This window comes from Homarus americanus, unplaced genomic scaffold (assembly GCF_018991925.1).
Source record: "Homarus americanus isolate GMGI-L3 unplaced genomic scaffold, GMGI_Hamer_2.0 scaffold25827, whole genome shotgun sequence".
NCBI classification, from domain to species: Eukaryota; Metazoa; Arthropoda; class Malacostraca; order Decapoda; family Nephropidae; genus Homarus; species Homarus americanus.
In genome coordinates this window covers 9,760,820-9,785,339 of record NW_024738300.1, presented here as the reverse complement: position 1 = coordinate 9,785,339, position 24,520 = coordinate 9,760,820, and the positions used below count along the sequence as shown (strand labels likewise).

Genomic DNA, 24,520 nt, shown 5'->3' with positions numbered 1-24,520 from the left:
CCGCAGTCAGGGCAGACGAGTGATGGTGGCGGTGGTGTGCCAGTAAGGGAATAAATGCCATATACTGTTATTTAAATCTATAAAATGAAAATAAGTACTTTAGTCTGGACGCATAGTTATAGTATGGCACAGCAGAGGGAGGGGCAGTAAAAGTAGTGGAGGGTGTCCATGATCCCTGTCAGAGAATAATGGTTGAGTGTGTGGTGTCTCGACGCTGGTAGGACTAGGATGGTGTAGGCCAGTAGGGGATTTATCAGGAGAGGCAATAGACGAGAGGAGCCGAGGGGGAGGGGGGGGGCAGCTGGTTGTTGTGAGGAGGGAGAGGGAAGGCAGGAGTTTTAGTTTAACAAATTTATTGACAAAGCTAAACACTGGGGGCGATATCACTTCTCACTACCATGCAGGACAGAGGTTCATACACAAAGAAATACATCATGTTCATTAACAGTATACTGTATATAGGTCAGATTGATGTGGGTGTGACTGAGCCCTAGGCCTTAACTAGGTTGGATGCCACCTGGCAAGAAGTTACTATTTGTTCCCTCACACTTGTACTTGAGTGAATTCACACATGATCCAATTATTCCTCCCACCTTCCTTAGTTACATAAGTATGAGAGGGCGCACTGCTTACGCCTTACTGGGTTGGGCAATGTAGTGTGACTTGACACTCTCGTTATCATGACCAACAACATAGCACATTTTTGTTTAATTTACCATTTTTTTTATCTGACTAACATCATGGACATTTTGAGGCCGTGTGCACTTCATATTAGGGGATATTCTGAGGTCAATAGGTAATTACTTTTCACTATACAAAAACGCCCTGGTACAATATTGCATTAAAGAAAAAGTATTGGAATTTTCTGACGAAAAGAACATAAGAATGGAGAAAACTGCAGCGGGCCTATATTGACCCATACTGGGCAGTCCCGTTTACACCCAACCCCTATTGCTCATATAAGCATCCAACCTATGTTTGAAGCTATTCAGCGTATTCGAGCATAGGTGGGGTCAGGACCCCACCTATGCTCGTGGATCCTCCCCTGGATCCACGTTTGTTTACGGTTAGCAGGATAATACCAAAGACCATCGAAAGAAAGCCAGGAAAAGTCCGAAATGTGTGGAAAAGGCGAACTGATTACCCTCAAGTTTCTTCGTCCGCTTCACGAGGGAGGGCGCTAGTGTGGAAGTGCGCCGTTTACATCTGTGAATCAGCCGATTGCTACCAGAATGACGTTAGTTGAAGACAATAATGGTTGGTGGAGGGCACCCCTGCGTTATATGCAGAAGGAAAGATACTCATCCGGAATTTATAGATCACCTCTTTCCAAAAGACACACAAATGTAAGTTTGATGCAGAGTATTAGGTTTTATATCTAGAAGTGTAAGTAAGAAGAGTGCAGAGTTCTTATTGCAACTATATCTTGCTATCTTGCGTTAGCTAATCAGACCGCACCTCGATTATGCTGTTCAATTCTGGTGCCCCTATTATAGAATGGATATCAATTCACTGGAGTCGGTGCAGCGAAGAATGGCGAAAATGATTCCGGGACTTAGAAACCTTCCATATCAATATAGATTAAAGAAACTAAAATTGCATTCCCTAGAAAGACGAAGAGTGCGGGGAGATATGATAGAAGTATTTAAGTGGGTGAAAGGAATCAATAAAGGAGTTACTGTATTGATAAAGTTCTTATAATATCCGAGCAGGATAGGACTCGTAGCAACGGATTTAAGTTGGATAAGTTTAGGTTTAGGAGGGAGATAGGAAGGAACTGGTTCACAAATAGGGTGGTGGACGAGTGGAACAAGCTTAGCAACTTTGTAAGTGCTGGAAAGTTTCAAAAGGAGGCTGGATAGATTCATGGATGATAGAGTGGTAGTAACTCGACAGGAGCTGCCATGCACAGGCCAACCGGCCTATTGCAGACTCCTTATTTTCTTATGTTCTAAAACGTCAGTCAGCCATCAGCTTCACAAATATTTTCAAGGTTGCAGAGTACTGTATGTGGGTCACTAAAGGATAGTTTAGTTTAACAAATTTATTGACAAAGCTTGTAGTACAGTTTGCCTATTCTGAGTAATTCAGTCAGGTCTTGACACTGAGGGTGGTATCACTTCTCACTGCCACGCAGGACAGAGGTTCATACACAAAGAAATACATCATATTCATTAACAGCTATAAATGTATAGAGGTCATATTCGTATGGGTAATGTCACTGTTCACTGCCATGCAGGACAGAGGTTCGTACACAAAGAGATGCATCATATTCATTGACAGTACATATACTGTACATATATGTACACACACGCATACACATACATATATACATACACATGTACATATATATACACATATGCACACATACATACATACATACATACATACATACATACATACATATACGTCGGTTAGATTCTTGTGGGTAATGTCACTCTTGACTGTCATACAGGACAGAGGTTCGTACTAAAGGATACATGGTGCACAACACCGCCACTGAAAACTACTGTATAAACATGTTGTAGTCAACCTAAACAAAATTAAATAAATCTTAGGTTACGTAGATATTATGCAGTCTATTAAATGGTTTTCTTCTAACTTTATTAATATACATGGAATAAAAAATAACATATTTTTGAGGTGTTAACTCTGAAAGTCGGATTCGGATTACTCGGATTTCGAACCTCCGGACAACTTGGTTGGGTCGGGTACCGGAGCGGGTTGTGTGTTATCCTTCACTCTCCCGCTGGTGTACCGAGGCATTTGAATTGTCTTGTTATATGATAAAAACTACAAATGGTAATTATAATGTGAAAATTGATATATTGTAAGACAGTGAAGAATAGTGGTGGTGGTGTTTAGTGTCTATATCGCATTTATCTAGAAACTGATTACTGTTACTCCAGTTTATCAGCATGGAAGGCACTAGTGGTGATGGCTCAGCATTTACACAGACTATAACTGCTCTTTACCAGTCTGAACTATATGATGTATTAAATTTAAGACGAAGTGTTGAGAGACCTAGATGTCAGACAGTGGAAATATGAGAAAAGATACTCTAATTAACGTAGAAAATTTACTGTATGGGGTAATGCCATAATCACCTTTGGCACCTTGGTTTCGTGTTTATAATGAAAGTCATTAGTGAAATCTCTTCTGAATTGGAAATTCGAACTGAAAATATTAGATTTTAAGGGGCAATATGGTAGATCAGTTTTGATTCTGTGGTAATGTATGAGAACACCGCTAACACCTGAAGGTGTTGTTTGATTTTGTTCTTTTTTTTCACAGATGTTCTTATCATTATAGTAAGTACTTTGAAAGAGGCGACATTTACTAGAATCTAAGAGAACCTGACCTAACCAACCAAAGAAGCCTACCTAACTTCTTAGCAGGAGGGGGTCCTGCCATATAAAACAAAGTACTGTACTTATTTTGCGGTCCGACTAATTACCCAAATGTACCCAAATATAGCCGGAATGAAGTCAAATAATGGTCCTACATGAATAAATCGGACTGCTAATCACTTCTCGACTAGTATTTGGTGTCAGAAAGTCACAAAAAATTGGAAAACTTGCTTTAATCTGAGTTAATAGATTGCGTGCATGTACCGACAGAGCGAGGAATTACCCAAATGTAGCTGCATTGAATTCAAATGATGGTCGTACAAGTGTAATTCGGGCTGTGAATCACTTCTCGATTATTATTTGGTGTCATAAAGTAAAAAAAAATTGGTAAACTTAATTTAATCTGAGTTGTGTTGGGTTAGGTTAGATTAGATTAGGTTAGGTTAGGTACATGCACTTGATCTATTAACTCAGATTAAATTAAGTTTACCAACTTTTTGTGACTTCGTGACACCAAATACTAGTCGAGAAGTGATTGGCAGTCCGATTTATTCATCTAAGACCATTATTTGACTTCATTCCGGCTATATTTGGCTACATTTGGGTAATTAGTCGGACCCCTTATTTTGGGTACATTTTTACTTTAGGACCTGAGTCCCAAGGGGTTGACCAATATGTTTTTCCAGTGTATTTTGATGTGTTTTAAGCGAATCTGGCCTTTATTTTTGACGGAAATAGCTCGTTTTTGGCCTCCCCCCCCCCCCAAAAAAAAACTAATGGGGGAAAGCCTGGTAAATCAGGGTTTTTGGGTGAGGGAGAAAACGAGTTCATACAAAGGAGTGTTAGTTACAAGACTAGCGAGGTCATCCTAAAACTGTATCTTGCTCTTGTGAGACCACACCTGGATTACGCAGTTCAGTTCTGGTCACCGTATTACAGAATGGATATAGAATCCTTGGAAAGAATTCAGAGGAGAATGACAAGACTAATCCCGGGCATTAGGAACCTTGAGTATAGAGACAGGTTAAAGCATCTTAATTTGCACTCCCTTGAGAGACGTAGAGCGAGGGGCGACGTGATAGAGGTGTATAAGTGGAAGGCAGGGCTAAACAAAGGAGACATTACAAAGGTACTCAAATTATCCAACCAGGAGCGAACTCGTAACAATGGTTTTAAGTTAGACAAATTTAGATTTAGGCGTGACATAGGTAAACACTGGTTTGGAAACAGAGTAGTGGATGAAAGGAACAAGTTACCAAATATCATCATTAACTCGAATACGCTGAATTGCTTCAAACATAGGTTGGATGCTTATATGAGCAATAGGGGTTGGGTGTAAACGGGACTGCCCAGTATGGGCCAATAGGCCCGCTGCAGTTTCCTCCTTTCTTATGTTCTTATGTTCTTATGAGTCATCTAGGTAAATGTGCAGACAATGGCTACAACCAGAAGGAGTTTGTTGAATTGGTTGAAATTTTTTCTACACACTGTATCATGATATTAAACATAAAATGGAAATGACAATCCATAGAACCTGACCTAACATAGCCATAGATTGAGTATGTTAGGTCAGGTTTTATTAAGTTCTATGCATTATTAAACACAAAATACTCACTAATATCATGATATTAAATACAAAAATGGAAATGACAATGCAGAGAACCTAATATAACATGACCTAACATACCCCATAGAACCTAACCTTATACACCCAGGGTTTGTTGGGTGAGGTTCTATTAGGTTCTATGCAAAATTTTTAAAAGCATTTTTTTTAATATGCGAATAACATGATATTAAACGGTGCTGCTTGACTCTTGAAAGGTAAGAAAATGATTTGTGGCATCACAAATGCACCTAGAGACTTAATTTCAATGCCATAACATCAGTGTTCGCCCTTGTTTTTACACCTTAATTTCCCTCATGCCCAGCCCATTAACAAGGAATTTATGATCGTAGGATCGAGTAAATGAAAAAAAATACTTGAAAACACAATAGAAGGTTGTTGTTTCTTTTAATATACATCAAATCATCAAACCAATAAGTATAGGAAAAATAAAGAAAATCAACAAACTCCTTCTGGTGGTAGCCATTGTCTACACCTTTACCGTCATCTAACCTAACCCCTAGGCCTAGCTTAAACTAACCTAAATGTTTCAGTACCTTAAAACTTTTGGGCACGCCATGTCCAAAAGTTCAATACCTTAGTTAGAAGTGGAAGGACCAGGGATACGTAAGAATTGGATAAAATGATCATCCTTCTCGTAAAACTCGGCAATAAACTTAAAATAATCGTAGGAGCACAAATGACAACCAATCTCCACCACGGCCATTGTGAGACTGGTCAATGAAGTTAAAATTGTACCCAGGATGCTTTCTTTGAAAAAAAAATCTGGATGACGTTAGTCAATATTGCGCATGCGTGATGCGCCGATAACATCTCACAGACGAAGACTGAAAACTACGTAAAATAAATTAAATTCAATTGTGTCACTATTATCCATTTCCGCTTGGTATATATGGGGTTCAAAATGCTCAGAATAGGGGGATTTAAATGTTTCAGTAGTTTATAACTTTTGGGCACACCATGTTCTCAAGCAAAATAATACTTTATTTTGATATTTGGTACTAATGAAAGCAACTTTGTTGAAATGTCACGGTGTAATTTCATGTTTTTAGTGGACATGAGAGTATGCCCAGACTGAGAGGGTCAATTGTAAAAAAACGGACAACATTCAGTGACTTGGCAGATTTTTTGGAGGAGTATTTACGCTAAGTAATTCAACTTTACAACATTACCTCCAAAATAATGACTATCCCAAAAATATTGAAAGGTAATGTAACCTATATCTAAAGTCCAAATAGCAAAATATTAATAACTTTTTATAGAAACTGGCAGGGACGCAATTTCCCACATCTTTCATTCCCTGCCCACTGCAGGTGATTTATGATCATAAATAGAGAAAACTAAAAAAAAAAAAAATAATAATTATAAAAAAGTTTCTGCCTCTTTTAAAATACTTACTATAATGTTAAAAACATCTGTGGAAAAATAAACATGTGATCTCTTAGGGTCAGCCAATTACTGTAGATGAAATTAGGAGTGAAAAGCTAAGTGAGATATTAACAAATATAGAACTGAAATAAAGAAAATAGTAAACTATTGATAATATTGTACTGGGCTATGTTAATGTAGGCTGCCAGTGTAGTATTGTCAAAATAACTGATTTAGATTCAGACTACAGTATTACAAAAATTTCATTTTTGTAATAGTCTGAATCTAGAACCTCATACCTAGTACTATGCCTTTTCGGTAATTATTGGCGACAAACCCATTGCCGATTTTTCATTGAAAAATATCTATAAAATGCTCCAATTTCACTGCTTTTCGGTGAACAATGTCATAGTTTTGGTAAATGTGTTAAAATTGAGTTATTTCTAACTTAAACCTAACCTAACCTAAGTTGATAAGAAACACAAGTGGCCAAAGTGTTTATAGAAGACCACAGCAAGCTAACCAGAGAAACCTACTTAACCTTACCTAACATCCTAGTTGCCCCCGGACCCCCAGCATACACTGTGCGACAGAATAAACTTACAGTACCTGTACTATGATTTGGTGTAATTTTATCTTTTGTGTGAACGTGAGAGAAGCTGTTCGGATTGAGATGAAGTAGTGCAGCTAGTGTTAGCCTAGGGGATTAATTAACTACCAAATGAAACATTTGTCCAAAAAATTAATATTATATCTGAACTCAGCGTTGAAAAATGTAGTATGAAAAGGTCCAGCTAAACAAATTTGGCTACGATGGGTATGCAGTATATGTTGTCAATATTAACCAGCTTTTCTTACTGGCAGTTTGTTTGTCTGGCACTCGGACAAATAAGTCTCAGGTGATATTCATTGGTACTCCCACAGGTTCTCTATTATAACATCCATCATTCACTTAATGAAATCTAACCTAACCCAGCTATTTATACATCCATTTCTCAATAATTTTTATTTTTTTATCTTGTTGAATACTGTACCTGCTCCCAAGTGTAGCAGGCAAGATTCATCTAGGACTCACAGGAGAGTGCTGGAGGAATTTTACCAGAGAGCTACAGTATTTTTCTGAGTGCTGTACAAATAAGAAATGCTATTACTGTATTCCACAAACACTGTCTTATGAGCCCTTAACTTATGCTGTGATTTTCTGGTACGGGTTTCTATGCTGTTTATGGTGTTATTATTTATATTTTGTGAAAATCAGGTTAGGATAAGTTTTATTAGTTAAGCTTTTAACCTCGCATTTTCCATCTGCTTTGAAGCCCTTCTGACTTTTGGTGGGGTCAAGATTAACAAGGTAGAAAGGGTTACAACTCACTTATTATAATTTTCCACCAACTTTCATTGTCACCACTATTTAGTGTGGAAAACTGCATTGATAACAATGTTTATCAAGCCTAAATCGTATGCTGATGTTTGTGGAATAATGACCATAATCAATGCCATTTTTCTTTTGCTTTTATCTATACTCCTTCAACATTTTGGCAATTGAAAACCGTCCTTAATAAGAACAAACCACTAAGCACTACTTTTCGCCCCCCAGGCCCCGTTGTGGGTCGTTTGACCTGTGCCCGTGTGGGCTAATTCCCATAAAAAAAAAACAGCCTAAGCATGTACCGTACAGTATTGCCCTGCTCAGTGGTTCAATCCCCCTGATGTACTGTACAATGATTTAGTAATGTTGAAGGTACATAGGGAGTGGCATATGCAACAAGTAATTACTCTATAGGCATTGGAATCTTTCAGATTTGTTTATAACAAAACTAAAATTCACTTCGTGGGAAAGAATTATGACCCTTACTATAGTATGTGGTCTACTGGGATATTTGGATGGTAAAGTTTTACTTTCCCCACAACCATGGAATGAGAGGAATTTTACCTTTGCAATCAATAGTTTAGACAATTCTAAGAAACTTCTTCTAGGAAGTTTCCTTTGCAAATGACCTAAAAATTACCTTACCTTACCTCCTAATTGTGGGGCTCTGTCCCCTGGGTCCCCTGGCATATATAAGTCATTTGCGAGGGAAACAACATAAAAAAAAGTGTCTTAGATTTGTCTAAACTACATGTAATAGTTTTTTAGACATAAGGATTTTTCTTTTGGAATTTTTTGTAAAATTAGACCCTCCCCCTAACTCACTGTTAAGGTCTCAGAACTTAATTTAGTTATGTAATTTATGTCCTGTTGTCTGTGTTAAAGAAGTACAGGTTGTACCTCTCTAGATCAGCATTCTGTGGTCCGGAACGATTTTAGTTTGCCCAATAGGTAGATACAGTGACTCCTCGGTTAACGAACTGCCTTCCATAAGGATCTTCAATTCGGTTAACGAACAAAAATTCGGTTAACGAATTTCTTACGAACCGACCTCAACATGTTTTCGCTTGCACTGACCGGGCAACCAGCTTTAGTATCAGTCCGCCAATACATTAATCGGTTCCAGGTGCTTAAATTCCTTACTATTTTAGTAAATATCAAGAAGTTTATACTATTCAATAATTTTAAAAGTTTAATATTCAATTTTTTAGTCATTTTAACAATTATTGAACATAATTGAAGGTAAAGTTACTAGTTTAATGCGCGGCATCCAGCCTCTTAATACAGCAAACAGGCGTTAGTCTCTCTCTGTTTTCACTGGAGGTAACATCTTGCTTGAGACTCTCTTCAACTAAACGCTTTTTTTCTGTGTTTCCAAGCAAATTAGGAGACCATTTCTTAACTCTAAACCTTTCAAGTGTAACGTATGTTTAGGTCATTTGGAAAAATCCAATCTTGGATTTTTTATTGAAAATGTAATTGACATAAAATTACATTTAAAATGCATGTGAATAACAACTTCAAGTCAGTTATTGATGTATTAGTGGCTGTAATGTGAAATGACATCGAGTCATGAAAAATTACTTACGTGAACCAAACTTTTGTACAGTAACATCATATACTTCATTTTTCATTGGCTAAATATTGCTGGTCTTACATTCCATTTTTCGATAATTTACTATTTTATTGACCAGAGATTACTAATGTCATGCAATGCCACTATTAAAAGCATTATAATATGCCTCTCCACCCTACCCACTTGATCCACCCTCCCCTAGGGGAGGGGCTAAGTATTTTTCAATATTACTAAGTTTCTATAATCATTTTACACTTTCTGATATCACAATTTTATTCTATAACCCATACCATATTTCATAGTTGTAAAGGCAACTCAATAGGGCATGTTTGTGTTCCCCAGGAGGTCAGGGCTGTAGGGTATGTGTGTGTCCCTCAGGAGGTCAGGGCTGTAGGGCATGTGTGTGTGTCCCCCAGGAGGTCAGGGCTGTAGGGCATGTGTGTGTGTGTGTCCCAGTAGGTCAGGGCTGTAGGGCATGTGTGTGTGTGTCCCAGTAGGTCAGGGCTGTAGGGCATGTGTGTGTGTCCCCAGTAGGTCAGGGCTGTAGGGCATGTGTGTGTGCATCCCCAGTAGGTCAGGGCTGTAGGGTGTGTGTGTGTGTCCCCCAGGAGGTCAGGGCTGTAGGGACGTGTGTATCCCCCAGGAGGTTAGGGCTGTAAGGCATGTGTGTGTGTCCCCAGGAGGCCAGGGCTGTAGGGCATGTGTGTGTCCCCAGGAGGTCAGGGCTGTAAGGCATGTGTGTGTGTGTCCCCCAGGAGGTCAGGGCTGTAAGGCATGTGTGTGTCCCCCAGGAAGTCAGGGCTGTAAGGCATGTGTGTGTGTCCCCCAGGAGAGGGACCCTATGATGTGTAGGAACATAAAACTCTCCAGCAGTAGGTATAGAAGCACGTTAAAGCAGAAGAGGTTGTAGAAGGAAGAAAATAAGAAGTAATTTTTGTTAAAGAAGCAGTTAGAATCAAAGAAAAGAGTGTGTGGAAATTGCTCAAAAATCAAGGAAGACCAGAGAGGCCTTCCAGCAACAAAAGCAGAAGCGTTTATTCTCCCTGAAAATGTAAACAAATTAATTTTTTTCATAATTGGGAAAAAACTACAAATTATAGATATAAAGAATTTGTTTCATACCTTAGAGGTCCTCGTGGAGTTTGGTGCTAAAGGCTGGGATGCAGTAATGCCGTCTACTGTACTCTGAAGAACGCTTGACATAATTTAATGCCAACACTAATGTTTCGGGACAGTTCTGATGTCAGCAAGGAGAGTGACTTCGCTGGATTTCATATGCCACAAAATAAAATAACTGTGTGTGATTTAATGGAGTAAGCAACTCTCTTCAACTGAACATCCTATTGCATCTACTTCTGCTACCCCAGATGTCATCTGACACAAGGACCCAGACAATGACTTAAAGTACCCAGAAGTCACCCCAGTTGAGACCCCAGAAGTCACCCCAGCTGAGACCCCAGATGTCACCCCAACCAAGACCCTAGATGTCACCCCAGCCAAGACCCCAAATGTAACTCCAATGTAGTGTGGATTGGATGTGTGTGTACGTACCTGCACTGTACATAAATTTGGGTGCAGAATCAGTAATCACTTTATATAAGTTAATTGATTTTTTTTTATTTCTTCATTTTATCTTTATTTTTTTGTTTTCTGTATTTCTACTTTATTTTCATAATTTGCTTGTTTAATTTTCAGTAAGTAAACTTATTACATTTCTGTTTTTTCTGTACCTCTGTATTTATTTTATTTCTATAGTTTTTTTATTTTTCCTTATTTGTTCTTTATTTTCTTTATTTTATTATCTAATTTGCTGTTCAGATATTTTTTCTTCTTTACAGGTGAACATCACCTATTTATGTACAGGTACAGGTACCGTAACTATTTTGTCATTTTAAGTGCAGAAAGAAAATTATTGTTTATCTATTTTCATTTATTACAATTGCACTGTACATACTGTATTATGTTACTGTAGTTGAAATACCTTGCCTGTACAGGTATTTCATATTCATATTTCATTCTTTATCCTTTTGCGTGCATATTTACTTATATCATTTACATTAAAACTGTGTGACAACAACAATACTATGTATCTTACAAAGACTACCAGTGGTTCGGAAAATTCTGTAGTCCGGCACCGCTCAGGTCCAAAGGGTACCAGATTAGGGAGGTTCAACCTGTACAAGTTTGATTTTGGGCATTATATATTTTAACTATTAGGTGCTCACGAAATGAGTTACAATGTGAGAAATTAAGTTAAATAGTATGGTAAAAACTTCCCGGGTAGACGTTTCCCCATACCAGACCCCCCAGCTCAAAATTTTTATTTTATTTAATCTTTTTCAAGACCCAATCACATCCCTGAAATACAGGCCACATGAAGATTAGACACCCTAAAACTACCTTGCAGGGTTGTTAGGCCAGGTTAGCATTTGGATGTGTAATCACCAGGTGAAATAAGCTGGGGTGTCTAATCTTCATGATACTGCTTTGCCTTGTACAGGATGGAACAGGGTGCCCCATGCTTCATGGGGCATGTCTGAAATCTGAAGGCTCTGTTTATTGTGTAACGTACCATCAGGATCAGTTCTAGGGTTTTTGACATCTGAGTATTCTGAAGTTTGGTGGCCTTAAGACATACCGGCATCCGGTGTAGTGCAAAGAAATAATTTTTTTTTCATAATTGGGAAAAAAACAAATTATAGATATATAAAGAATTTGTTTCATACCTTAGAGGTAAAAGAAACGAGTTCATGCACAATATCAGACATTGAAAACCTTTCATTATTATAACATACCTGTAATACTACATAGGAGTTATTGACCATAACATACCGGTAACACAATATTCTGTCCAAAAGTTTATGCACTTGTGCAGCAGAGGCAGAAAACAAAACATACAGGTGCTGGACTGTACCAAAAAATTAAGTTGATTCCAGGCAACACATGTAGATATGTCATCACCTACTGTAATAGCTACCCAGTTCTGGTTATCAAGACCCACTCCTTCATACTGTACAAGTGTGCTCTGACCTAACCAGGCTAACCCAGGTGACAGCCATGACTTATTTGTCGCTTCCCACAACAGTAATGAATTAGCCCTTTGACTACATACCAGACAAAGTTCATATTTTATCTTTATTATTACAGTACTGTATTATTATTTTTTGACTCCCCAGGTTAGTGGCCAGCTTGCTGGAGCCTTGTTTACAGTACAATATTACTAGTGCATTACCATACACTGTATGACTGATGACTGTATAAAAAGGCATTAGCATAATATTCAGGTACTGGGTTGATTTTGCTTTTGAAGGTTGTGAATAGCAACCATTAGTCTGTAATGATAGCTGAGTACCAAGATATTTAGCTAAATTCCCAGATGTTGGTCCATGTTACTGATCCTGTCATGGAATTATCATGAATAAAGATGACCAGAAGATAACCACATTGTTCCGGAGAGGCTCACTGGTAGGGTTCCCAACACTGTACTGCACTCTACTATCATGTACCTACCGGTATTGTAAGAATTAGGCTATTTCAATTTGAGTACAAATCAGTCTTTGTATTATACATTTTTATAGAATAAAACCTCATCTACATAAAATGATTATTAGTTTACAGAAGTGGTCAAGACTGTGTTAAAAATTCTTGGTTTATGAGTTATTACAGTATTGTACAGTAAACTAATGTTCAAAATTTGTACCACAATTAGATATACTGTACAGTACCAGGTATGCTGTTTATATTTACTGTATACTGTACTTTACTGTATAGCTGCAGTATATACTATATAGTTACATATTTGCATCACTGTAAAACTCTTGTAGTTTCTTTATTAACCCTCTTCCCTTGACAGTTTCCATGTTCATTTCTATAACATGTGTTGTCTAATTGTGTATTTGACCTCATTGGTGACCTGTGCTGTATGTCGTAATTTACCAACATGTGACAGTGACCTACCATGCAGATGGCCAAACACAAAATTTGATCATAAATATTGATTTTGATAATTGGTTTATGTCAGGTCACTGCCCAGAAAATGTTGAAAAATTTCATCAGCTGTGGCCTTCAGTGTTAGTTGAGTTTAAGAGTTTTGCTGATCACTGAAATTGAAGTGAGGGTTTTAATACAGTACAGCTCCTCCCTGACTTACAGCCTACCCGACTTACGACCACCTACACTTACCACCTGCCTCAGTCGTACCAAATTTTTGTCAAATTACGTATTTTCGAGTCCCAACGTCAGTACACAGACAAAATTTTTGTTTGTAATTCTATTTAAAATGGCTGGCAAGCTTAAAAGTGAGAGTTTTGTGGTGCTGAGAAGAAAAAGAGACACCCATTTTAGATTTTCTATGTATTATTTAAGTCTTTTCGACTTACGACCTGGATTTCGGTCCCTAACCCTGTTGTAAGTCGGGGAGGAGCTGTACTGTACTATACAGGCATTCCCTGTTATACGAAGATATGTTTTACGAAATCCGAATTTATAAAAAAATTATTTTGTCCCAGGTTTGGATTTACGCAAGATTTTTTTTAATACTTTTTTTGTGTACAGTATACTATATGTTTCAGCATTGGAATGTGCAGACACAGACACCACAGGGCCTAGTTAGTATATAAAGACAATCTAAAAGCAACATACTGTAATGAGGGGGATCTTATATTAGAAATAATAGTAAGAAGTTATAGTTGAAGGATAAAGTGAGGATGTTTGGTAGCGTGGCCGGTTAGTTATTGTGTATTATATTCGTAGGGGGAATCTTTCTAAACACCACTTTCAATACAACTATTTACTAATTAACTGAATGACATGGACACATTAATAGATCAATATATCGCAGTTACAAGACACAGACTCTCGGACACAGACATGAAACGGATACACTTCCCACCATAAGTAACTTGCTCTTGGATTGCTCTGACAAAGACTTATGTGTGACCTGAGGAAGGCCCAGCAGGTGCTGTTGATGGGAGTGCTGGACTATGTCTCCTGTTGGAGACTGCTAGCTGGAGATGCGGTGCTGGGGAGGAGCTGTTAGTTCCTTCCCTATTACAATAATAATCCGATTACGACTGTCATTGAGAGGGAGCTGCAGGGCCTTTATATTGGCGTGAGCCAGAATATGCTGTCGCAAATCTGGGTGTGTCTGGACAGGTGATAGGTGTACTCGCTGGAGGGTAGCTTCTTGAGTAACACAGTCATGTCACCGGGTTAAGCTAATCGCGTGGCGGTGAGGACTGGATCAATGAGACTGACATCTCTTGGGTCAGGTCTTACTGTCACTGTAGGATGTGTCAACCTATGTGGGTTACCACATGGGCATCTGCTTACTGTTATATGTTGTTCTTCTCTGGGCTGTAAGCTGTGGTCTGATAAACAATCGTTACAATACTATACATTGTTGTACTGTATTAGGAGTGGTTAGCTAAGCTGAAAGTAAAATACAGTTATCATTGCTTACTGGATCATTACATGAAGCACTGGGAAGATGCTGACTATGAAAGCACTGATATGTTTGGTACAGTATCTGTCAGTGGAAAGATTGGAATTTTAAATGGATAAGTTATTACTGTATTTCTTCTTCAGATAAAACCACATAAAAAATCATATCCAGTGAGGGAAATGCATTACAAAATGTACTGTATTTACAATGCAATAGCTTACTGTTGGTGTGTCACTGAAATTAAAACCATGTGCTTTGGCTGAGCCTTGCAGTCTTGCACTACAATATCTCATAAGTATTGGTACAGTACTGTATATAATTATTACTTTACTTTATATAATTACATAATTTTCAATTAAAATGTGTTTTGTAACATTTTAAAGATTTGGGGGGTATTTTTTTCTGTAGAAAATGGGATCTGATTTATGAAAGATGTTAGGAACAGAACCGTTTTGCAAATTTGGGACTACCTGTAGCTTGGTACAGTACCTGTAGTGTTAAGTCTGTATATTAGTAAAGTCGTTAAATATTAAGAGTTCATTGCTATTTTAAATAGTGTTTATAAAAGTAAATGCAATGTGTGCTGATTTTCTTCTTATCAGACTAATTAATTGCATCTTTTCCAGTGTATAGTATCATTGCCATCAAACTACAATGACTCGTGAATACCCTAAGACAGGAAGAGCCAGCCTGATTAATCGTAGAGTTTCACAGAAGAATATATGCAGTACTTCACGAAGGCGGACCCCTTATTCCAGCAAACCTGTTTCCAAAGGGTCTATGTCTTCTAGGTCTAAGAGGCAAAAGTCAGCTACAGTTTCAAATATACAGTGTTCAAAAAGGACTACAAGAAGTGGTGATAAAGTACTTAACTTGGCTGAACCAGAGCCTTCACCCACCCCAGATGATGTACAGCATGACACTCATACATCACCAAGCACCACCACCACTCGTCAACTTCGTGATAACACCTCTTTCGAAAGATCTCTGAAGCTGTCTGATCTCAGGCCAGCGACACTTTCAAAAAGATTAAAAGCATATCAGGATAAAGTTATGTCACCTAAAAGAGCAAAAATTAAGCATAAAGGTGATGAAGATGATGATGATGATACTGATGATGGCGATGACAATGATGATGACAGTGAAGATGATTCTGAAGAAACCAAAGGAAGGGCCTCACTTAGATCTGAACAAGGTCACAGCTGTGTTAAAGAGAATTCAAAACCAAAAGTATCTCCAGCGAGAGGAACCTCAGATCATAGGACTACTCGAGCAAGGCGAACCCAAACACAAAGATGGGTTGAAGAAATAGATTCATCTTTAAAGAGTTCCGATACGAGTGACTTGGACTGTACGAGTGGCGCTCCAGTCAAACCACGACCCACCTATGGTTCCAAAAGACCTTTTGTAGACCACCAGGGACATCATGTAAGTGTGCCACTACTAATAAGAAGGAATGGCAGTAGTTTTGTGATTTTTTTTCTCTCTCTGCATCTTCATTGATGTGATTGTATTTTAGTTTTTCATCAATTTAGTTCATAGGGCTTGGAAAAATTTTATTGCTGTTACAAAGTAGTAAACAATATGGTACAGTACACAATATGTCCTGGATTAACCTGTTTTGAGCCCGAGGACTTGTTTGGATTGAAGAAATTTTACCTTCAACCAATAACATGAACAGCAGCCAAATCAAGACCATTTTCACCTAAATAATAATGTTTACATGTCAAGAGGAAGCCTTAGGTTCATTATCACTGTACTTGTTAGTACCTTTCTTTATTTCAAGGCTAGTGTCACAATAGCTACTGGCGTCTTAAACGCGAGTAGTCCATTTAAAGGCAGTTATTGAAGTTATCATCATTGCTTTACAACCATTTTCCATGCTTCCATGGATTGGTCATAATTCTCTGTTGGCAGCTTTCCATGCTGCAAGGTCTCTAGTCAGGTGCCTATCTCTGAGGTCATTCCTTATAACCTCTCTCCAAGTAATTCTTGGCCTTCCCCTCGTTCTCCTCCTCTTCACATTCAGATTCCTGTATCTCTTGACCCAATTGTTCTCCTTCATTCTTATGCCCGAGCCATCTGAACATTCCTTTGTGCAAAACCTTGCCAATATTCTTGTTACCCAGCCACCGACTTATCTATGAACAGGGTTTCCTATCTCTCGCCATCATATTACAGCTGAATTTTATCATTCTCATTTCAGCTTGCTCATGCCTATGTATGTCATCCTCTTTAACTGCCTATGTTTCACTGCCACACAACAACACACACACATCATACATTGGCTATAGTATACAACTTTCCTTTCAAGAGAAGAGAAGGTCCTCTCATCATCAATAAAGGCAATACCTCTAGTTCCTTAAACATCTTCCAGTCACTTCTGATTCATGCAACTGAGCTCGCTTCAGCACCACCTTTAGCACTAATCATGTCTGTCAGGTAGCAGGGATGTGATTTTTTCCAGCCTTGCTAAAGCTACTCGATCACCTGCATATTCAACATACTTTAAGTCAACAACATCCTGCAGTCTCCCATTTACACCATAGTTCCTCTTGTGTACACACCTTCCACACACACACGTGTCCCTTTTCAACACCACATACACTACCACAGGTCCTTCACCCATGCCTGTTAATCATGTTAATCATTACTTTTGCTCTTGTCACACACACATTCTCAAACATTTCTTAAATTTCTCCAGTATCCTTTCTTCATCAGTACACAACTCCCAGGGTAGAGTAATCCTAATTTTCTCATTGCCCACTGTACTACTCCACATGGTACCAGTACCAAGTTGAATGCTTTCTCTAAGGCTACAAATACAAAGTACTTCACAGCTTTCTCTACTTCCTTAAATTTTTTCTTGTTCCCTGGCCATAAATATTGCCCCTAGTCCCCCAACTTGGCAGGAATTCAAACTGCATTTTGTTATGTTTAGTCTATCCCTTATCAGTTTCTTGATCACTTTCCATAACTTTCATAACCTGATTTCACATCTTCAGGCCCTTTCGTTCCTTTTTTCAAGGTCTTCACGTTTTCCCTTGTAAGTATTGGCAGTCTCTTCTGCCAGTCAGCGGGAGCAGTATATTCCATCATGATTGCATTAATCATTTTGGTCACCATCGACGCACTAACATATATGTTGCTTTCACCAATTCTGCAACTATTCCAGAGCTTAAGCAGCTTTTTCATTCTTAATTTTGTCAGTAGCTTTCTTCATCCATTCTATTTCAATCTTAGGGCCTTTGCTGCTTTTAGGCTGCCCCTGTCCCATTTGTACTCATCATTCAGCAGTTGTTTGTAGTTTTTGTTCCAAGCATCCTTGAATCACTATTAACAACCCCACTACCATGGCCATTTCTCACACATATAACCAACAACTTCCTTCTAGCCGCTGCTGTAGTTGCCTTGCTATTATGTATACTGTGCCTCTTGCATCTGCTATTTTTAACGTATTTACAACCCTATGATATAGTTTATACCACGAATGAGACCATTTGCAATTTTAACTTTTATGGATCACATGAAGATTAGTCCTCCCAGATAATTTTCGTGTGGTTAATCTGAGGGGTGAAACATCAGATGAGCACCTGGGACTAATCCTCAGGTATCCATAAAGGTTAAAATTGTGAGTGATCTTGTTTGTGGTCTAGACTATATCATGGCTGCAAATGTTTCTTAGCCTTGTAAACTTCTCTTATGGCCCTGCATTTGGCCTCCGGATACTACGCTTTGCCACCACCCATCTTCCAGGCCGTATACAATCTTCTTTTCTTATTTTTCACCCAGTCCTTTCATCGTTCCACCACCATATTGCTTCATTGTTGCTTGGGTCCTTTGTCCAACAACACATCTTATCAGCTTTGTGAAGAAGATATCTCACTACATTACACTACCTCCACACTGGCCATGGCACATTCCACTCTTCTCAATCCAGCATAAAATGTTTCCATTACATTTTGTTCCTTCAGTTTCCACACACTCCTTCTCTGAACACAAAATGTTTCTTTTCCTTTCCCAGCACTTTTGAAAAAAATATGTCCCACACAGTGGCGTGTCGTGAGAAAATGCTAGGGTAAGCAAATGACGCTTTCTTACTTGTAAAGTCACGAGATCTAAAAGAATTCTTTAGTAGATCACATACAGTCTGTATGTGATCTACTAAAGAATTCTTTTAGATCTCGTGACTTTACAAGTAAGAAAGCGTCATTTGCTTACCCTAGCATTTTTCTCACGACACGCCACTGGTCCCACACAAGCTAGCTATAGCCTTTATATTCCTAACAAGCTTCCTGTATTATGGTAAATATATTTGTTTGATGTATTAGATATAATAACATACAGGTGTTACAGTCCTCTGAATTTAAAAAAAAAAAAAAAATAAAATCTTATTTTATTTTTTTCAGCTTATTTCCAAGAAAAATGTATTGGCACACGTTGAGAAGACTGGTCGAGCAAAATCCTCCTCATCTAAGTCTTCTCGTAAAGAAGTTGCTGCAATTGAAGCTGCTGCGATGAAGATGTCTCCAACTGAAGCTCGCAATGCAAAATCCACCACAAAATCCAATACTACTACAACAGAAACTGACATTACAAAGTCTACTTCAACAAGAGCTAGGTGTGCAAAGGCCTCCATTGATGATGCTGAAACTGTAAAATCTAATATAAGTCGAAAATTTATTACTCGATCTTTCGATTCCAAATATGCAAAACTAAAAAGTGGTTCAGAGATCAGCACATCAAAAGTAAATCCTGTAGATTCTAACATGGCAGGAACTCATAATAGTGGAGTTGATATAACACAGTCCATTATAAAGCATGGCTCAACAGATGACTGTGTAGCACCAAATGTGTGTTCAAACACCACAACAGAAACTGATGGTATCAGATTAACCAGATCTAGAGCTAGTACTGGAAATTTAACCACAATTAAAACTGAAGCTGTAGATGAAGTTGCAAAAACAAAAACTGATGGTACAAAAAGTAAGACAGATATTGGTAATGCAGAAACTTCAGGAGAAACAGAATATGCAGAATTCACAGGAAACACTGCCAAAACTAGACCAACAACTACAGTTAAGGCTAGGAATAAAAGGAGTTTTATAGAAGAACCCTCGACAGAACCTGATACTACAGAACCTATTAAGAAGAGAGCTGTTGCTACCAGGTGTACATCAAGACTTGATATAAATACTGAGGAGAAAGATAATGTAGAATCTACTGAAGCTGATTTTGTTATTACAAGACCTGATACAGGAAACTCTGAAACTGCAAAATGTACCACATTAACTGATACTGTAAAATACAGCCTTATAAAATCTATTGCATCAAAATCAGGTGATGTAGGATCTACTACAGTAAGATCTGGAAGTGCAGAATCCACCCCAACAAGATCTGGAAGGGCAGAATCTATCCCAGCAAGATCTGTAGGGGCAGAATTCATTCCAACAAGATCTGGAAGGGCAGAATCCATCCCGACAAGGTCTGGGAGGGCAGAATCCACCCCAACAAGGCCTGGAAGGGCAGAATCCATTCCAACAAGATCTAGAAGGGCAAAATCCATCCCAACAAGATCTGGGAGGGCAGAATCCACCCCAACAAGATCTGGAAGGGCAGAATCCATCCCGACAAGGTCTGGAAGGGCAGAATCCATCCCAACAAGATCTGGAAGGGCAGAATCCATCCCGACAAGGTCTGGAAGGGCAGAATCCACGCCAACAAGATCTGGAAGAGCAGAATCCACCCCAACAAGTTCTGAAAGTGCAAAATCCATAGTAGATGAAGCAGATTCTACTACATCTAAAACTGATATTTCAAAACTCAGAAATGCAAGATCTGATGCTCAAAGACTGGTTAAAGAAGAGTTGAATGTTATCAGTCTTACTTCACTCAAAATTAATCCTTTGAAATCTACATTAGAAACAGATGATGCTGTAAAGTACACTACAAGATCTGGGGATACTGCAAAAGATGCTGTTAATTCAAATACCGCAACAAAATCTGATTCCATTAGAATTACTAGAAGAAGAGCTGATGCTGTAAAATCATCCATGGGAGAGACAGGAACTGCAAAGACCACAATAAGGTCTGTTGAATCATATGGTACAGTAAACCCAGCGACAGAAAGTAATAAAACCAAAATGTCGACAATATCCGAGAGTACAAAAAACACAATAGCATCTGATAATACAACAATAACGAGGAAAACTAATAGTACAAAACACATAGCGGAATCTGAAGTAACAAAATCCACAAGAGGAACTGGCAGTACAGAAGTTACCCCCAAAACCACAGAAGATACTGAAGGTGCCAAGATGCTCACTGTTGGGGGAAAGGTCAAACCCAAAGTTGATAGTGCACAAACAGCAGAAGAAAATACAACTGAGACTGATGACATAAGAATCACAAGAACTAGGGCCAATACAACAAAATCTGTTATTTATGAGTTGTCCTTGACAACTGATGGTGATAAATGGGTGAGAGAGGAATGTGATGTGATAAATGTCACTAAGCCAAAATCCACTACATCAGCAACTGGTAATAATGAAGGCATTAATATGAAAAACATTAAAATTTTGGGTTCAGCACAAAATACTGGAGCATGTATTCAGGGTTCAGGTAACACTGCAAACTTTAATAATATTAGAATCACCAGATCTAGAGTTGTTCCAGTAAAATCAGCCATGATAAGAACAGGAACTTCAAAGACTTCTGCAGTAGACACTGGTGAAAGAGAAAGTACAATAATAACTGACAGGGCGAAAGACTTAACAGAGACTGAAAGTTCAAAAATTACAACAGCAATTGTTAGTGCAAAAATTGTAACTGGATCCAAGAGTGATAATGTAAGACAAAAAGCAACTAGCATAAAAAATAAACCAGAAGCTGTCACTGCAAAGACAAAACCAGAAGCTGTCACTGCAAAGACAAAACCAGAAGCTGTCACTGCAAAGACAAAACCAGAAGCTGTCACTGCAAAGACAAAACCAGAAGCTGTCACTGCAAAGACAAAACCAGAAGCTGTCACTGCAAAGACAAAACCAGAAGCTGTCAAAGACAAAACCAGAAGCTGTCACTGTAATGGCAAAACCAGAAGCTGTCACTGCAAAGACAAAACCAGAAGCTGTCACTGCAAAACCAGAAGCTGTCACTGCAAAGACAAAACCAGAAGCTGTCTCTGTAAAGACAAAACCAGAAGCTGTCTCTGTAAAGACAAAACCAGAAGCTGTCACTGCAAAGACAAAACCAGAAGCTGTCACTGCAAAGACAAAACCAGAAGCTGTCACTGCAAAGACAAAACCAGAAGCTGTCACTGCAAAGACAAAACCAGAAGCTGTCACTGCAAAGACAAAAACAGAAGCTGTCACTGCAAAGACAAAACCAGAAGCTGTCACTGCAAAGACAAAAACAGAAGCTGTCACTGCAAAGACAAAACCAGAAGCTGTCACTGCAAAGACAAAACCAGAAGCTGTCACTGCAAAGACAAAACCAGAAGCTGTCACTGCAAAGACAAAACCAGAAGCTGTCACTGCAAAGACAAAACCAGAAGCTGTCACTGCAAAGACAAAACCAGAAGCTGTCACTGCAAAGAAAAAGACAAAACCAGAAGCTGTCACTGCAAAGACAAAACCAGAAGCTGTCACTGCAAAAAACCAGAAGCTGTCACTGCAAAGACAAAACCAGAAGCTGTCACTGCAAAGACAAAACCAGAAGCTGTCACTGCAAAGACAAAACCAGAAGCTGTCACTGCAAAGACAAAACCAGAAGCTGTCACTGCAAAGACAAAACCAGAAGCTGTCACTGCAAAGACAAAACCAGAAGCTGTCTCTGTAAAGACAAAACCAGAAGCTGTCACTGTAATGGCAAAACCAGAAGCTGTCACTGCAAAGACAAAACCAGAAGCTGTCACTGTAATGGCAAACCAGAAGCTGTCACCGTAATGGCAAAACCAGCTGTCACTGCAAAGACAAAACAAGAAGCTGTCACTGCAAAGACAAAACCAGAAGCTGTCTCTGTAAAGACAAAACCAGAAGCTGTCACTGTAATGGCAAAACCAGAAGCTGTCACTGCAAAGACAAACCAGAAGCTGTCTCTGTAAAGACAAAACCAGAAGCTGTCACTGTAATGGCAAAACCAGAAGCTGTCACTGCAAAGACAAAACCAGAAGCTGTCACTGTAATGGCAAAACCAGAAGCTGTCACTGCAAAGACAAAACCAGAAGCTGTCTCTGTAAAGACAAAACCAGAAGCTGTCTCTGTAAAGACAAAACCAGAAGCTGTCACTGCAAAGACAAAACCAGAAGCTGTCACTGCAAAGACAAAACCAGAAGCTGTCACTGCAAAGACAAAACCAGAAGCTGTCACTGCAAAGACAAAACCAGAAGCTGTCACTGCAAAGACAAAACCAGAAGCTGTCACTGCAAAGACAAAACCAGAAGCTGTCACTGCAAAGACAAAACCAGAAGCTGTCACTGCAAAGACAAAAACAGGAACTGATCTTTTAGAAACTTTTTGTGAAACTAAGAACTTAATATTTGCAGGAACAAGACTGGAGACCACTCCCTCATTGACACCAGCACCAGAATCTACCAAAAGAAAAGCTAGTGAAGAGTCATCAGTCTCCACAGCTAACCCTGAGAAGAGAAAACGAACCACAGCTAACACTGAGAAGACACAAGGAACTGCAGCTAACAATGGGGAGAGACAAGGAACCACAGCTAACACTGAGAAGACACAAGGAACTGCAGCTAACACTGAGAAGACACAAGGAACCACAGCTACCACTGAGAAGACACAAGGAACCACAGCTAACACTGGGAAGACACAAGGAGCCACAGCTAACACTGGGAAGACACAAGGAACCACAGCTAACACTGAGAAGACACAAGGAACCACAGCTATCACTGAGAAGAGGCAAGGAACCATAGCTAACACTGAGCAGACACAAGGAACCACAGCTATCACTGAGAAGACACTAGGAACCACAGCTAACACTGGGAAGACACAAGGAGCCACAGCTAACACTGGGAAGACACAAGGAACCACAGCTATCACTGAGAAGACACAAGGGACCACAGCTATCACTGAGAAGACACTAGGAACCACAGCTAACACTGAGAAGAGACAAGGAATCACAGCTAACACTGAGAAAACTAAAAGAACCACAGCTAACACTGAGAAGACACAAAAAATCACAGCTAACACTAAGACACAAGGAACCACAGCTAACAATGAGAAGAGACAAGGAACCACAGCTAACACTGAGAAGACACAAGGAACCACAGCTAACACTGAGAAGACACAAAAATCACAGCTAACACTAAGACACAAGGAACCACAGCTAACACTGAGAAGACACAAGGAACCACAGCTAACACTGAGAAGAGACAAGGAACCACAGCTAACACTGAGAAGACACAAGGAACCACAGCTAACACTGAGAAGAGACAAGGAACCACAGCTAACACTGAGAAGACACAAGGAACCACAGCTAACACTGAGAAGAGACAAGGAACCACAGCTAACACTGAGAAGACACAAGGAACCACAGCTAACACTGAGAAGACACAAGGAGCCACAGCTAACACTGAGAAGACACAAGGAACCACAGCTAACACTGAGAAGACACAAGGAACCACAGCTAACACTGAGAAGACACAAGGAACCACAGCTAACACTGAGAAGACACAAGGAACCACAGCTAACACTGAGAAGAGACAAGGAACCACAGCTAACACTGAGAAGACACAAGGAACCACAGCTAACACTGAGAAGAGACAAGGAACCAC

At 39.1% G+C, this 24,520-nt stretch overlaps 1 protein-coding gene across 1 annotated transcript; it reads left to right on the top strand.

Moving 5' to 3' along the window:
- The first annotated feature begins 1,214 nt into the window (after nt 1-1,214).
- LOC121873972 (microtubule-associated protein futsch-like) lies at nt 1,215-24,496 on the top strand. The gene is made up of 6 exons (XM_042377851.1): nt 1,215-1,346; nt 15,357-16,158; nt 19,140-21,810; nt 21,857-22,562; nt 22,794-24,401; nt 24,493-24,496. Exons 2-6 carry the CDS (start codon nt 15,385-15,387, stop codon nt 24,494-24,496), a joined length of 5,763 nt encoding a protein of 1,920 aa, XP_042233785.1. The 5' UTR covers nt 1,215-1,346; nt 15,357-15,384.
- Nucleotides 24,497-24,520: the final 24 nt, after the last annotated feature.